The sequence below is a fragment of the Talaromyces amestolkiae genome, assembly GCF_001896365.1.
Source record: "Talaromyces amestolkiae strain CIB chromosome Unknown scaffold20.1, whole genome shotgun sequence".
In the NCBI taxonomy this organism is placed as follows: Eukaryota; Fungi; Ascomycota; class Eurotiomycetes; order Eurotiales; family Trichocomaceae; genus Talaromyces; species Talaromyces amestolkiae.
The window spans coordinates 341884-358593 of NW_024468056.1; the positions used below are offsets into that span (position 1 = coordinate 341884).

At 48.6% G+C, this 16710-nt stretch overlaps 5 protein-coding genes across 5 annotated transcripts; 2 read left to right on the forward strand and 3 right to left on the reverse strand.

The window, feature by feature from the left end:
• Positions 1-362: 362 nt before the first annotated feature.
• On the reverse strand, positions 363-1848 carry BHQ10_008687 (uncharacterized protein; the record flags this gene model as incomplete). Its single annotated transcript, XM_040881519.1, has 4 exons — positions 363-717; positions 775-799; positions 859-1393; positions 1453-1848. 4 exons carry the CDS (start codon positions 1846-1848, stop codon positions 363-365), a joined length of 1311 nt encoding a protein of 436 aa, XP_040737189.1.
• Positions 1849-4003: 2155 nt separating this feature from the next.
• BHQ10_008688 (uncharacterized protein) lies at positions 4004-7060 on the forward strand (the record flags this gene model as incomplete). Its single annotated transcript, XM_040881520.1, has 1 exon — positions 4004-7060. One exon carries the CDS (start codon positions 4004-4006, stop codon positions 7058-7060), a length of 3057 nt encoding a protein of 1018 aa, XP_040737190.1.
• Positions 7061-7759: 699 nt separating this feature from the next.
• Positions 7760-9045, forward strand: BHQ10_008689 (uncharacterized protein; the record flags this gene model as incomplete). Its single annotated transcript, XM_040881521.1, has 3 exons — positions 7760-8126; positions 8264-8343; positions 8398-9045. The coding sequence occupies 3 exons, from the start codon at positions 7760-7762 to the stop codon at positions 9043-9045; spliced, it is 1095 nt and encodes a 364-aa protein (XP_040737191.1).
• A 113-nt stretch (positions 9046-9158) lies between these two features.
• BHQ10_008690 (uncharacterized protein) lies at positions 9159-10798 on the reverse strand (the record flags this gene model as incomplete). Its single annotated transcript, XM_040881523.1, has 2 exons — positions 9159-9322; positions 9379-10798. 2 exons carry the CDS (start codon positions 10796-10798, stop codon positions 9159-9161), a joined length of 1584 nt encoding a protein of 527 aa, XP_040737192.1.
• A 1702-nt stretch (positions 10799-12500) lies between these two features.
• On the reverse strand, positions 12501-16605 carry BHQ10_008691 (uncharacterized protein; the record flags this gene model as incomplete). Its single annotated transcript, XM_040881524.1, has 4 exons — positions 12501-12526; positions 12578-14416; positions 14463-15933; positions 16123-16605. 4 exons carry the CDS (start codon positions 16603-16605, stop codon positions 12501-12503), a joined length of 3819 nt encoding a protein of 1272 aa, XP_040737193.1.
• Between the last annotated feature and the right edge of the window lie 105 nt (positions 16606-16710).

Consider the following 16710-nt stretch of genomic DNA (forward strand, 5'->3'; position numbering starts at 1 on the left):
TGGAAAGGGGCGACTGGATAGGGATACTACAAACGGCAGGCAGGCACCCGCATTTATCTTCTACGACCGCACCTTCGTCCTCTCATCACTTTTACAAAAAGCCTTCTTTCATTGTCATTATTTTGCTCAATTAGACTCTCTCAGACTAAAACTTCGAGAATACACACCAGAGGCTTAGGCAAAGACCGCATCTTCATGATAGGGAATATTGATTAGAAAAGACAACAATTGCAATTAGCCTGCGATTCGTATCAAGCCAAAGCTGTGTTTGTATCCTCGACAAGCATCTGCTTTCATCTTGTCGGGGTTTCCATCGTTGAAACAGTCGGCATTTGAGATGACAGCCGCGCGACAGAGCGCTGTCATGGCATGAGAGACGCATGTGACGCGACCTTAGTTTCGTCTTGCGGGTTCCATTCCTCATTCACGTCTACGATTTGTCGCTCCGGCTTATGAATTCGCAATACCCAGAGAAAATAATCCTCAATAGGCAACAGATTCAACAAGATCGAGTTAGCCCACCATCCAAAGAAGCAGACGAATGCACCGGCCACGGCATCCAGGATGAAGTGGTTAGCGGTGGCGATAATGGCAGCTAGGATTGTCAAGGGATATGCCGCGCCCATAGCAACACAAAGCATACGACGCCATGATGGAAGAGCGAACCGTAAGCTGATGCGATTGGGGGAAAACGGCAATCGAACAGACCCCGAATGTCTATGATGACAGGGTAGGGGTATTGTCATGATGGTCAATCCTATCATGAAGGAATACCCAAAATGCAGGGACGGCATTGCAGCTGCTATTGTCAGTGAATTTGAAAATTGGACTTAGCAATTGTTATCGGGATGCTCTTACCATATTGATTGCAGAACCGATTCTCGGTCCAAACGCTTCCAGCGCCTTTGTCACCGTGAACAGTGTCAACGAATCCATAGCTTCTTGCCAAATCACCGACACTGCTGGCAACGTTCTCATCACTCAACAGACGAGGAGGCATGCACGGCCATAGCGTGAAGACGATGAAAGCGCAAAGGTTGCATACTGCCAGTGTACGTCTACGAGCAGTATATAAAGAGGGACCCGCCGGAGATCCATCAAGTCTATGGGCGACAGGACTGTACCTAGAGTCATCCAGCGAGTTCTGTGTCGTGGTGTAGTAGAATAGCCATACTAAGAAGGCGATGGTGCCCGGGATATGAATGAATGAATAGATCCAATTCGTCAAATTCATCAGCATGGGCCTGTTCAAGAAGAACTTTTGAATATCAGTCTCGACAAATATTCCCAGCGCTTTCTCGATTCGAACGAGTTGCAGAGCGTGGTCCCTTGCGACGTCGACGGTGTCATCTTTGAGAGTCACAGCGGTAAAAGCGCGCCCAAGCTGATATGTCTGAATAGAGTTCGATCAGTATCATTCCACTTCTCAATCGCTTCATAGACTTTGCTTACCCAATAGACTAACGCCCAATACCAACATTCCACCAAGAATGGCAGTCGATACAGCAAACGACTCAAAATGCGATTTCGGAACGTTGCTGTGTTGGGTGTGTAGACCTCAAGCTTATAAGAACCGATCGCGATGGTGCGTGTTCTCCATGGCTCTTCATTATGATGCAGTAATGAAGGCGACGATGGTCTTGATTCTTCACTGGCATATTTGTCTGCAGCGTACCGGAGGCCGGTTTCTTCGTTAGCACCCGAGTCGGAAATCGAATCAGAGGATAGAAAGTATTGCGCGCGTGCAGCGAGTCTGCCAGGTCTGTTTGAGTTCCGACGATTGATCCACGTGCCTCCGAAGAGGAGTACGATGACGGTCAGAGGCTCAAGCACAGCTCCAACACCCATGATGAAGAATACCTTAGACCAAACGCGGCAAAGATTCTTTCGTCTTGCTTGCTACAACAAAGAAACATTTGTATGACGGGAAGTCAAGGATAAATGCAAACAAAGGTCAACAGGAGAGATCAATAGGAATGGATCCGAAAGGTTCCAGTCCAGGCTTGCAAATCAGACGGGGGGCAAATCTGATTTGCATGACTAGAAAAGCCGCGACTTTTGCTACATATCTACTACTGGTACCGAGTTATAGACGTACATTACACCAGCTACTTACCTCATCACCGAACCCCGCGACAATACGAGGAACTGGAAATGAGAACATGCCTGAAAGCAAGCTTGGTCCAGCTGCCACGAGTGTGATAACGTGAAAGTCCTTGTTTTCTGCTGGGTAGCGAGGCAGGGAGTTGCGTAATGAGGAGTCCAGCAACAGAAGAAATCATGCAGACTGAACGGGCAAAAAACAGGCACTACACTAAATATTGCTCGGCAAGTTGGAATATGAGAAATAGTGCGTTCCGGAATATTGATGCTACTGGCTCGTCTCCGAAGAATGAGCTATGATTGCTCTAGAAAACGGGCTCAATACCGCTTTGGGCAATGGAGCACATGTTTTATTTCTTGGCCGTCGGCATTATTCACAATTCTAGGTCTGCATCTCATTCTGATCCGAGTTTGTGCTGGTTGTTGATTCGCTGACGTTAAGAGCGCCTGACTAAAGGCTTTCAAAGCAGTAGATCATTCAACAGCAACTAAGCTTGGTGCATACCAATAATGCTCCGGGAATTTATCAAGTGGACAATCGAGTCGCGGAGATAAGATAGGACCAATTTCATTGTTGCAACTCAAACTTATCCAAACACAAGCCACCTGGACCTTGAAAGGGTGTTTTGCATCGTCATTATCTTCACGAAATCGGACTACACATCATTTGTGTGACCAGGCAACAAGCTACAAGACTGCACAAAGAACAATCTAGGACGAGTTGAAAACCCGACTCGGTGTTCGACTGATTGATCCACGTAATACCAATCCGGAAGTCAGCGGAAGACCTTGCAATGGCCCTGCTGCGACCCATCTTGTTTTCACACTTAAAGACATGCACCAGCATTACGAATCAGCTTTGTCAAGCACAACTTACCCATAATTCGGATCGGATGTGGACCGTCCTTGAGCAAACCTGTTTCGGTACTCCGGGTATTGAGTATCCTCCATTTCACTTACGTACCATGAGACGGAAGTGGCCATCTCCGAGTCCACAGAGAGTAAGTAAGTTGAGCTGAACGTACGTACGTAGTCCATGTGAGTTATCTGATCAAGGGGGCCATGGTTCCTTGGCCTCGTAACCTTATCTCGTTTCCCCATATTTCTGAGTCGCCGTTCCGAACTCCGAATCATTCGGCTTTTCCTAGCTCATTGCGTAGCACTAACCGTACGTACTGCATCCTACCATCAGAGGCGCGAAAGTGCATAGCATCTAGGTAGTGGACTCGAAAACATGCTGAAATGATGAATGGACATGTTTCACGTATACCAAAGTAATTGCTGTCGGGGTGTGATTTCCGCTGCTTCACCGCAAAATTCGTTAAGTGCTCACTCACTTATAATACATATAACATAACCAAGGTAAAAACTAGTTTGCTTGATCCAACTTCTGTACAAAACTAAGTATTTGATTTAATCATTCACTGAGACAATCAGATGGAATCATCCAATCACAACAAAGTTGACACGCTTTACTGTTGTGAGCTTAGCGCCAGCCAGCTTCAATCCTATATTGATCTGGCAGCCAATCACATGAGTCAAATTATATGGCAGACCCACGCTCAACCAAACAAAGAGCATAAACGGAGCTCCCATACTTCATTCTCTCTTTAACAGACATATGGGACTGCTCTATCGCTTCAATTGATCATCAAAGATGGCATTACACCAGCTACGTGGTGTATTATTCCCTCGAGTCCGCCTTGCTAAAATGGTTGGCTCAGTCGCCTTGTTGACTTTCACAGCCTCAGCGCCTAGCGGCTAGTCTCCTTCACCTTGGGCTTCCGCTCGCACCTGAACAGATAACGTCTTTCTTCACCTTCTGCAGACATGAAATCCTTTCTGCAGAGATGAAAATTAACAATCCCATTGTTCACAGTGAGGAAATGAATATATCAAAATGAAGTCATACTCTCACAATGACTACTCGATCGCATGGATCTGTGCTCTGCCGTTGGAGATGGCGGCTGCCAAGGCCATGCTAGATGAAACCCATCCAGCCTTATCGCAGTCCTCGAACGACCACAACGTGTACACCCTCGGAAGCATCAGTGGACATGCGGTGGTTCTTTCGTGCCTTCCATACGGCGTATACGGGACGACATCTGCCGCTACCGTTCTGGCAGAAATGCGGGCGACCTTCCCATGCCTCCAGTTTGCTCTCATGGTCGGTATTGGTGGTGGGGTTCCAAGCAGCGCTGCCGATGTCCGGCTTGGTGATGTGGTGGTTAGCAAACCAACCGCCGCATTTGGCGGTGTGGTACAGTACGACTACGGCAAAGCTACCAATAACGCACGCTTTGAACGAGCCGGTACATTGAACAAGCCGCCGGTGATTCTGTTGAATGCCATGGCACAGATTGAGAGCGATCATTTGCTTGAGGGGGAGACAATCACCAATATTGTAGCAGATGTGCTTGAGGGAAAAGAAGAGATGAGGAAGAAATTCTCTCGACCAGAGCACGACTGGCTTTTTAAGCCGAATTATCTGCACGAGACTTTCGACGGCAACAACACAGAGTGCTTATCGTGTAATCAAAATCAGCTGGTGAAACGCGCCCCTCGACCAAATGACGATGTGCGCACTCACTACGGACTGATTGCATCGGGAAACGGTGTCATGAAAGACGCACATAAACGCGATCTCATTGCTCAAGAGCTTGATATCCTATGCTTTGAGATGGAAGCTGCTGGGCTGATGGACCAACTTCCGTGCTTGGTAATTCGTGGAATCTGCGACTACTGCGATTCCCATAAGCACAAAAAGTGGCAGGGCTATGCGTCCTTAACTGCTGCTGCATATACAAAGCACCTGTTGTCAGTTGTGCCCACCAGCAGCCGTCCTGCTCCAGTTGAATCCGAGAATCAATCATGGATGGTCCCGTTTCAGCGAAATCTAAAGTTTACAGGCCGTGGTGAGGTTATCAAGAAGCTGGAAGATTTTGTTTTCAGAGAAGACGGACCGAAGAAGTTTTCTGTTGTCGGATTAGGTGGCATGGGCAAGACTCAAGTCGCACTCGAGCTGGCTTACAGGGTACGAGATAAAGATCCCGACTGTTCAGTATTCTGGATCTCGGCGGTGAGTGATTCCAGCATTGAACAGGCGTATATGAGTATTGCCCAAGAATTGGACCTGAAAGATGTCGACCCGGCAAACGTCAAGTCAAGAGTACGATCACACCTGGGTCGTCGAGAGATGGGCAAGTGGCTTATCATATACGATAATGCAGATGATCCTGATATGTGGTTATCTGAGGATGACACCCCAACTGAATTGAAGGATCTAATTCCAGACAGTGACCAAGGCCGGGTTCTGTTTACCACCAGGAACCGCCAACTTGCAATAAGATTAGCGCCATCCAATGTTTTTTCCATCACGGAAATGGATGTAGATACGGCGACGGAAGTTCTTCGGAAATCACTCATTCAAAAAGACCTTCTGGATGATCTTGATGTCACGACGACCCTGCTCAAACAGCTTACTTTCCTGCCACTTGCCATCAACCAGGCAGCCACATACATCAACAATACTGGTATTCAGCTGTCTGACTATTTGGCCCTGTTGCAGGAGCAAGAACAAGATGTCGTAGAACTTTTGAGTGAGAACTTCGAAAGTGAAGGACGATATCTGGAAATCCAAAACCCAGTCGCGATGACATGGTTAATCTCTTTTCAACATATTCAGCGACGAGATTCGTTGGCGATAGAATATCTGTCGTTCATGGCTTGTATTAATCCTCGCAATATCCCGCGATCGCTCCTCCTTCCAGCGTCGTCTCTCAAAAGGCAGACGGACGCACTTGGTTTGCTTAGTGCGTATTCTTTCATCACAACACAAAAGGATCGTTCGTTCAGTTTACATCGACTTGTCCATCTTGCCACTCGCAATTGGTTGAGACAGCATGAGTTGCTGCGGCCGTGGCTTAAAAAAGCAGCGCATCGTTTGGACGATGTCTTTCCTAACAGTCAGTATACCAATCGGCCTCTGTGGCGACTATATATGCCTCATGCTCTCTACCTTATTAAAGAAGGCGAGGGCGTAGCTACCCGAAAGACATACGCTAGTCTTCTTCAAAGAATCGGGCGGTGTCTGCATAAAGATGGGCGGTATAACGAAGCGGAAGGACTGCTACGTACTGTCGTGGATATCCAAGAAGCCAAGTATGGTTCGGCGGATGTTCTTACATTAGTTGCCATGGGGCACCTCGCATCGACATATCGCAAACAAGGACGATGGAAGAAGGCAGAAAAGTTAGAACTAAAGATCCTGGAAACCAGCATGAAAGAGTTAGGACCGGAGCACCGAAACACTTTGGACAGTATGCACCACTTGACATTGATATACTCGAAACAGCGCCGATGGAAGGAGGCCGAAGAGCTCGAGATGGAAGTGGTAGAAATCAGCACGAGGGTACTGGGCGAGGAGCATCCAGATACACTGAATAGTCTGTTCAATCTCGCATCACTATACTGGGAACAGGGTCGGCTCGAAGAGGCTGAAGAACTTGAGGCGCGATTGTTGGAGCTGAGTCGGAAGGTGATTGGGGTTGATCATCCAGATACGTTGATGAATATGCACAATCTGGCATTTACATGGTACGACATGGGCCGATACGAAGAAGCTTTTAAAATGATGGGAGACTGTATTCAGCTTCGCATTGATACCCTGGGACCAGAACATGCGGATACCGAGTCTGCCGTACAAGCATTAAACGGCTGGCGCGAGAAGGAGAACGAACCGTCTAGCCATCGCAAGACACGACGTGCTCACGAGTCGTCGAAGTCGTCAATAACATCGAAGTTGACGTCAAAGTCAACGATGAAGTCAGAGACGACCCCATCTTTGTCAAAGACGCGAACACACAAGAGCGTCGGTTCTAAGACTTCGTCGCAATCGTCACAATCTAGCAGGCACCGGAAACTGGAAGGCGTGAAGAAGTTATTTCGTAATTTTTGATTGCATTATTGATAACGTATTAGCGAGTTTTGTTGCTGTGTTACATGTACATATTGCATTTCCTGGACAACGAGCTGTGAAGAGGATGAGGTGCGAATACAACCTGCCTAAATAGGCAAATAGCTGTCTCTAGTTTGGCACCATCAACATGTTATAGTTGTATAAAAAGACGATCGCTAATCAATAACAACAATTCGCGTTCAAACGTCCTCACTGACCCTGCCTGCTTACTCATTTCTTCCCTCCTAAGCCTTCTAGTTTTTTCCTTTGTATTTTTCCTAACTTGTCAATCCTGACCGGGCTCGATTATCTACGGCGTCGCGTCGCCCTATCCAGTTGATACACGTGACATGACGTCATCTATCATGCCCTAACAACAACGATCAATCACGGATGAAGACGAATGAACTATCAAGAATCGCAGCTATGGTATGAATATCTTATCAGAGTTGGAAATCTAGAAGATGATTGCATGGAATTCACCGGATATTTTCCTAAACACCGCAGACAGCATATAGCAACATTCATCACTTTGACGTCAACCCTACATCAGATTTGTGTATTGTGTGTAGCTACTAAACACCATAAGAAAAGAAGATCGTATTTCATATACCATAATCCGGATGATATAATTGACACACATGACTCTTTCTATCTGAAACCATTGAAATAATCTGAGAAATATCATATAACTACAAAATGTTGCCCTCACTCCGTCCACGTTCAACGGCCATACTCAGAGCAATCCCATCTCTTACACCGCCGAGCGTGAGACCAGCAATAGCAACAACACGACAACTCTCAACACCTCCCCACACTCAAGCTCCAGAGTCTAAACAGAACCCTACAATTCTCCTGCAAGACAAGCAGAATGGCTTCGGGTTTGCGCGTTCGAATCCGCGGCCCAAGAAGCCGCGGATGAAGGGTGTTACGGAGATTCGGGGGCCTTATTACAGTGTATTGCCTTCCCTTTTGCATCTTTCTATCCCTGAGTTGCTGTATGCGGTGAGGCTCATGATGGGGGACAGGTTATGGGAAAGCGGTATCTGGCTGATGTACTCGAGACGTGAGTTTGAACCCCCTTTTCAAAAGAGCATGTACTGATATAGATAGAATGGGCGCACATGTAGATGGTCTCAAGTTCGCGGGAGGTAACATCCACTACTAGCACACTCAGACTCGAAAAATTTCTAACGCATGAAGGCTCATTCTCGCTCTTCCCCGAAAAACAGCTCCGAGAATTAATGGACCTTGCACATGAGCATGGCGTATACGTCTCCACTGTATGCTGCTACCATCCAGAGATGTATATGTGAAAGACATACTGATTAGAACAGGGCGGATGGGCAGAACACCTCCTCACTCACGCGGATACAGGGTCCATCTTCGAAAAATACCTCCTCAAATGCAAAGATCTCGGGTTCTCTCTCCTTCCCTTTCCCCCAATCTTCCCCCAATCAACAATATCTATACTAACAAGAATTAGATTCGACGTGATCGAACTCTCCTCTGGCTTTCTCTCCTTCCCCTCCTCAGACTGGCTCCGCCTCATCGATACCGTGCACTCGCACAACCTAATCGCCAAACCCGAACTAGGGATCCAATTCGGTGCTGGCGGCGACACATCCGCCTCCGAACTCTCTGCAATCGGCACCTCTGACCCCGGAAAACTCATAAACCTCGGCCGGCAATTCCTGGACGCTGGCGTCGAAAGGCTAATGATCGAATCCGAGGGAATCACCGAAAATGTAAAAGCGTGGAGGACGGATGTAGTCAGCACGATCATGAAGGAGTTACCCATGGAGCGAGTCATGTTTGAGGCCGCAGATCCGAAAGTTTATAATTGGTATGTGAGGGAGTTTGGGGTTGATGTTAATCTGTTTGTGGACCATGCGCAGATTGTGCAGCTGGAGTGTTTAAGGAGGGGGATATGGGGGATGGCAGATACGTTTGGGAAGGTTGTTTCGTATAGGCCAACGGAGTAGGTGCCTGTTCTAAATGCCTGTATTTGTATTCGATGAGCTTGTTTGATGAAGTGGGATATCATTTAACTCCTAAACCCTTATATGTACATCGAATCAACAGTCATAAGCTCTCGTTACTCATTAGCAAACAAGCCAACCTTCACACCGCGCGCATGATACGCGGTCAAAGACAGTTTCATGCAAGGACTCGTAATCTCCGGCTGCGCATTACTGATATGGTCAAACCGCTGCAACAGTCTGACAAGAACGTAGCTTGCTTCCGTCAATGCATATTGCTCTACTCCAATTAGCACATATTCGGTATTCAATAGAGATAGAGAGAGGGGAACTCACGGCCGAGACAAATTCTAGGCCCACCGTTAAACGGCAAATACTCCCATCCATGCCGCCCATTCTCCTCCCATCGCTCAGGCCTGAACTCTTCCGCGTCCTGGCCCCAGAGATCCTTTCGTCGATGCATCACGGTAACATTATAGAGACATTTTGTGCCCTTGGGGACAAACACAGGCGATTTTCCATCTACACCGCCACCAACGGGCAACGTAGTATCCTTTACAGCGAATCGGCCATTTGTGGGCACCGGTGGCAGAAGACGCAAAACCTCGTTGAGGAAATGTTTCAAGTAGCGAACTTCGCGCAGGCGAGCGATTGTGATCGAGTCCGCGGATTCGCTGGGTGGGAATGTCGCGACAATCTCCTCGCGAAGTCGCTGCCATACACGCGGGTAGCGGGCGAGATAGTAAAACGACGAACTCAACAGACTGGCTGTCGTGTCCCGACCTGCCAGCAAGATATTCAACATCTGGTCTCTCAAAGCCCTTCGGTCCTGCGTTTCCCTGACCATCGCATCTAGGAAAACATATCGGTCCGAGTTCGCGCTATCAATAAACTTCTCCTGATCGCCGCCGGCATGGTTGTACCTCGCCAAAGCTGCGTCAACGTAGTAATCAACCACATTGTGCACGTTCTTGCAGTCGCGACGAGACTCCGCAGAGGTGACCAGCCAGTAAAAATCCTGTGCTCGAACCCTCTTCACCACATAATCCTGAGACTTGTTGAACGCATACGCAAACCCTTCCTCGCCACCAACAGTCGACAATGCCGACGACTTTCCGCTTGGGGTTTTATTGTTTTCGAGCAAGCAATTCGTCGACTCGCCAAACAAAAATTCCGTCGCGGTATCGAGTGTCATCTTGAAGAAATATTCCTGAATGTCAAACGGCGTTCCATCAGCCGGCATCAGCGCAATCAACTGATCAACATGATCGCCCAACATGCCCACATCAGCGACCTGATCGCGCGAAAACTGCGGCCGTAACATCGCGCGCGAATGCGACCATCCCGCACCATCCAGCGTGAAAATGCCATCGCCCAAAAACGGACCAAACGCTTTCCGTCTCAGACCTAGACCGAAATCATTAAATTGCGTGGCGAGCATGGCTTTGATGTTTTCCGGTTCAGCGGTCACGAGAGCCTTTGTGCCCAGGACGACTTGTTGGAATGTATATCCATTCTCGCGGACCCATTTGTCGATTAGATCCAGTGATTTGTATTGAGAGGAGTATTCGATGATGGTTTTGTAGTTGTTGTATCCGAGATTTAAAAAGCCACCGGAAACCTTTTTAGGGGGTTGGCATCCTTGGGCGGCTGCTTTGCGGCGGTGCTGGATGCGGAGGTAGATCGAGGAGAGGAGTGAGTATACGACAGAAGTGGCGAGGAAGCCGAGAACGAGTTGCCAGAGAGGAATAGCCATGCTGTCGTTATGTATCGTGTGCCTGTTGTGTGTAGTGTATACCTATGTAGGTACATTTGTGTAGATGAAAAAGATCAGATGAAGAAGGGCGGGAGTATAAATAAGCATGCACTGCGTACCACGTACAGCTGACCCACATGCAAGCCGGAAGCTTTTCCATGTTTCTGTAACCTCCGAGAATGGTTAGTATTGGTTACGTGCGTATGCATGGTAAGTTGATGCTATGACGATTTGACTCCAGAGGCTTCATAAATCTTCAGCACTATGTGTAGTATCTATGAGCCGTTTATCCGTCGAGACTGAAATCGACATGCAAGCCACACTTTAACGATGCCACCCGGTCTACATCCTACTGATCCTGGTAGTTGTAATCCCTACTACGCATGTACAATTGTATCAGCATCTCCTCGAATGTTGCAGGTAATGGTCTGTGCGCACGAGGGTACTGTATTTATGATTCATTGCGGGGGATATACCACACTAGGCTAATGCTGCTAATCACTAAAGAAGCAAAGCGGGCCGTGAGCGGGCCCTCCGAAAACCGACAGACGAGTGCCGATGCCCGAGTAATACAAGTCAACCTTGGATGTAAGCACCTAATCCAGACGGCCCAAATATGTGCAACAACCCAGGTGGTGCTCTATATCGAGTGCCATACAAAAAATGTATATTTCTCTATATTCACGTATATCGACGTTGCGCTTATATCTGGGGATCTTATACCCAGGGTTGACTGTACGTGTTATCCTATAGGCGGTAGCGTATTACTACGCCTCGGCTCATTCGTTCCTTGAATCGAATGCGACTCCATCTGGACTTTGCACCATACACAGTAGACGATCATCCGTGCGTGGTTTCATCATCGCCTACGCACGTAACTAGCCTCTAGACTCGACCGCTGAGGCAACAGGGTTTATCAAAACTCGAAAAGGGAGCCATGTCCCGAGTCCGACGGGAACGGAATCGAATTTTTGAAAATGCATAACATTATTGTCAGATGCCAGGAGTAGTTATCCAAGACACTGCGTAGTTGAAACCATTTTGGGATAAACTCCGAGCACGACAGTACGACTTTTATAATGTTGTATATGCGGCCCACTGAGCTAGAGAATTTATCTCTGCGGAATAGGGAGGCTGTGAGTAATTACTATATACCATTTATCCCAGAAGTTATATACATCAAATAGAGACCTAAATTCAAAGGGGTAGCGAGAAAGGGCGAAAGTATCTTTTGCGGAATATAATGGACGGGAAAACGACGAGTTGTTGTTTTGAGAGTCAAGATGATGTATTAGCAAGGAGAACGGAAGAAAAACATGCATTAGGCTAAAATGAAGAAAGCGAGTAAAGACTCAAAAGAATGGGTGAAAAATAATACAACGGAGCTCACTAGGGTGGAAACGAGTCATCAACCGGGCAAACATCATTCTAGAACCGCTGAACACGAATGACACGAGATGAAATCAGATGCTAGACGCTAGACGCTAGGAGAAAACCTCGTTGCATTGACTCATAGCAAGTGTAAAGACCTGAAAGACCAAAGGTTCGTGTCCAAGTTAAAGAAAAAAAAAAGTATGACTGAATTGAGCAAACAGAGGCTGACAGCCATAACACCATCTAACAACATCAATTCAAGCAGATAGACACAAAAAATTACAGGGCAAAAGTGATATATATATATACTGTCCAGAAGAGCAAAGACTTAGAAACCAAACGGGTTGGAAGGGGCTGTAACAAGTTAGCTGCGGTTAGACAAACAAATGATGGAGGAAAACATACTGGCTTGTGCGAGGTTGGCACGCATCCCCGTGGGCTGTGGTGTAAGTTTCTTGGCGTCATGCTTGACTCCAAATCGAACAGGTGGCGCAGGTCCGGTCTTCTGGGGTTGCAATGGCGCGGCTGTTGGCATCTGAGGGATAGGTGGTATAGGTGGAGGGGGAGGGCTGATGCTTGTGCCAAACCCATTGACCGCCGTTTGTTGAGGCTGTAAGGCAGGCGGAAGCATACCGTTGATTCCAGTTGCCATGGGTTGTTGCGGTGGTGGTGAGAACCCGCCAAAGCCGGTTGGCTGCGACGCCATGCCCGCGAATTGCTGTTGTTGCTGCTGGAAGCCAAATTGCGATTGCGGCTGGAAACCCGTCGGCTGTGGCATGAGACCATTCTGGAACTGTGGCTGTTGTTGGGGGAATGCCGTCAACTGAGGCTGCAGTTGACCATATTGTTGTGACTGGAATCGTTGCTGGTTGAGCTCCGCTAAGCTCTGACCGGTGGGTGCCAACTGTGGTGCGTTGCGAGGAATTCCAGTTAACTGAGGCTGCAGAGGAGGAGCGGCAAAAGGACTTTGCTGAAAGTCCTGAGGTGCGGACAAGGGTCGCTGAGGGGGTGGCGGAAGCAGCGAGTTCTGATTCATAGTCTGTGGAGGGACAGGCCGCTGTCGGGGTTGCAAAGAAAAGCCCATTCCTTGAGGCTGATTCGGAACAGCCGTTTGTTGTGGTTGTAGAGGTCCCAACTGTTGAAAGAAGCCTGGATTGGCCCCTGTCGCTTGGGGCTGTTGGGGCGCCGCAGTTTGAGGGTATGATGGAGTTGCAGTTTGTTGAGGTTGCATAGGAGGAAGAGACACAGCCGGAGGTGGAACGGCGGTAGCAGGAACTGATACAGGTGGAGTCGGCTGAGGTGCTGGTGTTGGTTGCAATGGCGCTTGAAGTAGCGATAGATCAGCCAGTGCACCAGTTGGAGGTGCTGGCTTCGGTGGCTCTACAGGTGCAGCAGCAGGTGTAGGAACCGGGGCGGCGGCAGGCGCAGCAGCGGGTGCAGGCGATCCCTTTGGTCGTTTGACGTCCCAAGCATCATCGTCGAATCCACGCTGGACCGGCTTTTCAGCGGGAGGCGTGGCTTGACGTGCGGGAGTTGGCTCTGCTTTCTCGGCAGCTTCTTTGCCGTCTTTGACTTCAAAGGCTTTTGGGTCCACGACATCGCCTGTCTGCACAGCAGGAGCTGGACGGCCTTTGCGAGATGTGTTATTTTTAAGGGCACCGCCAGCTCCAGAAAACAGACCAGTCTCGCCGTTAATGACTTCCTCGCCACCAAAACTGACATTTCGCAGACGAGATTTAGACCCAGTTCGGTTGAACATTGTATCCAAGTATCGCATCACACGGAGGATATCGCCTTCCTTTAAGCCCAAAGTACGAAGAGTCTCGGGAGTAATATCGGGCAGAATAGCTTCGTCCATTGAATCTTTTGAAAAATTCTGTGCGTAGCGTTCACATTGATGTGGACCGACGCCAGCTTTGAGGAAAAAGTCAAACCAGTCATATTCTGGGACATGGACGCCGTTCTTATCCTTCTCTTTTTCGGCTTTCTCCTTTTCTTCCTTCTTTGCCTGCATGCTGCGACGTCGAATATCAGAAAGAGGCTTGTCTTCATCCAAGGATTCACCAGTAACTTTCTCAACATATTCCAAATCTTCGACAGACATCTTAGCCGTTGGAACAGCAATTTTGATGCCATTCATCTTGTGAAGATGAATCTTGCCATCGTGAAGGCCGAGGAACTGGGCTTCAACACTGAATGTTCCCGATCTATCTGTCCAGTTTCTGGTCTTCGAAGCATCTGGTTCTATCATCCGATTAGCTCTGTCAACAAATCACATGGTTAGACTTACTTTGTTTTGATGCCTTATCAGATTTTTCCCGTTTATGACGCTGCAACTCTTTGTTACCAAGGTCCGTTGCGAAAAGACTGCTATGCCTTTTAGGAAGGGTCATTCCTGGACCTACCTCAGATCGTGGGCTGTCCGTAAATTCAACCCGTGATTTTCTTGAAGCTTCTTTGGCTAGACGTTCTTCCTCGTGTCTGTTCTTATCGACTGCTGCGGATTTGCTAGCAGATGGAGCCGGGGTTGACGCTTCAACGAGACCGGTAATTTCCACATAGCTGCTAGGAACTACACCTTCCCGGCCATTCTTGATACGCCTAACCATCCACCACTCATCGGATTTGCTGTCGTCCAGAATCACCACCTCATCTCCATTAGCGACAGTCACCTCGTCGTCACCCTGAGCCATAAAGTCGTAAAGCATCTGTCCCTTCTTCTGAATTCCACTACCGCCTTGTCCAGCTTCAAGTACCTCTCGCAGACCTTCAGCCCTGTACGCACCAGCAATCTCGCCCAATGCTGCCACTATTTCGTGCGCGGTGTCTTTAGAACCGGCATGAAAGTCGACACTTTTACTCGGCTTGACAAGCTCCATAAAGACGTGTTTTCCTTCAATCGAATAGTGCGTGAGCTTATCTGCAGTCCATTCCTGCTGGGTGTCATCCTCAGAGCTATCGGCTGATATAAATATTGTACCTTTCGGCACATTGAGACCCAACGTCGTCGGCATCTTCTTTCGCTTGCCCAGTACCGAGATCATTTCGTTGATATTGTACAGACGATACCCAGAAGGCGAATGTGGCGACGGTGCCGAATATCCAACGCGACTGTATGGCGGTGATTCTTGGACCCGTGCATCGTCATCCCGAGCCAAATTGACTTGCAGGTGTTGTGGGCGAGGAGGTTGAGGTGGTGAGGCCGGCTCCTCTTCATATCGTCGCACTTCTCGAGGAGGAGTTGGCTGTGATATTGGTCGTGTCGGAAGGCTGGGCGCGGGTTCCTCCTCTTCTTCTTCGGGAGACGCAAACGCTTGCGGTGCTGGAGGAATGGCGCGCGAAGTATCGTGAGACGACATAGATCCATGTTGTCTGTGAAGTATGCTAGCAATTGCCGTTGCAGGGCTCGAGTCCGGTATAGCCGGGCTAGACTCGGCCGATGGATACTCCTCCGGTTCGGTATGTATAGGTCGTTGAGGAAGCGATGGCGGCGGAGACGGTTCGGGTTCGGGGCTCGTATATGATTCAGGCTCCGGTTCGGCCTCATCATGAGCTACGGCTGTTTGCGACGGCGCAATCTCGGAAAGTAGTTGAATATAATTTGCTGGGGCAAACCCGAAATCTGTTCCAGAACCAACTAGCGTCCAGTCTGGGTCGGTAGTATCATATACGGATAATTCGGCGTCTTCAGAAAAGGATACTTCTTCGTCTGTTTGCCGTGTATAATCGTAGAGCGCTTTGGCTTTGTGGGTGGGTTGTGCCTATTCGAGATAGTGGTCAGTGCTGGTAGCCTAATATGAACAACGTCAATTGTAGGAGATTTCGGAAACCCGCAATTCTCTCGTATTCATTTCCACATTTCACATGTGAAATCAACCCCGAGCGATTGAAATACGATCGAATGGCGTGGTTCGTGATAGCGCCGTGACGGATGGATAGCAACCCCTTACCTCTTGAACGTAGTTATTCGGCACCAGTCCCACTGGTTCCTCGTCCTCCGGATCAGCAGCCTTCTTTTTGGCCTTCCACCAGTCATCGTCGTCCTTGTCGAGAACATAGAGGAGGTCGTTTTCATGGATTTCCAGCTCGCCTTCGGCCTGCGGCTGGTAGTCGTAGACCGCAGTGTAGACTCCAGCGAAGCCCATTGTGACGGCTGTCCCCTCGGATTGACGCGCTGTCTCACCGATTGATCGTATCCGATGCGATGGCGCGGTCGCAGCAACTTTTTCGATGCCAGAAGAAAAAGGCAGTCGCCGGTATATGTCGGATAACGACTGGAGGTGGTGGTCGATGACTGCCTGCCAGGTCGCCAGCTGTTGTGACGTTGTCTGAGGGGAGAGATGGACGGCTGGGGTTGCTAAGCGGATGGGTCCGCCGTTGGTCTTGGCGCCCGCTTGACTTCCGACGCTCATCAGTTCATCTTGTATGTACATCTACTTATTTTGGAAGTGGACTTTCGATTATTTTTCTTCTGTGATCGATTTGATGTTGGCATTTTTCGAAGGCTCATTCCGTACTTCTTAGTGGCAGGAAAAGAG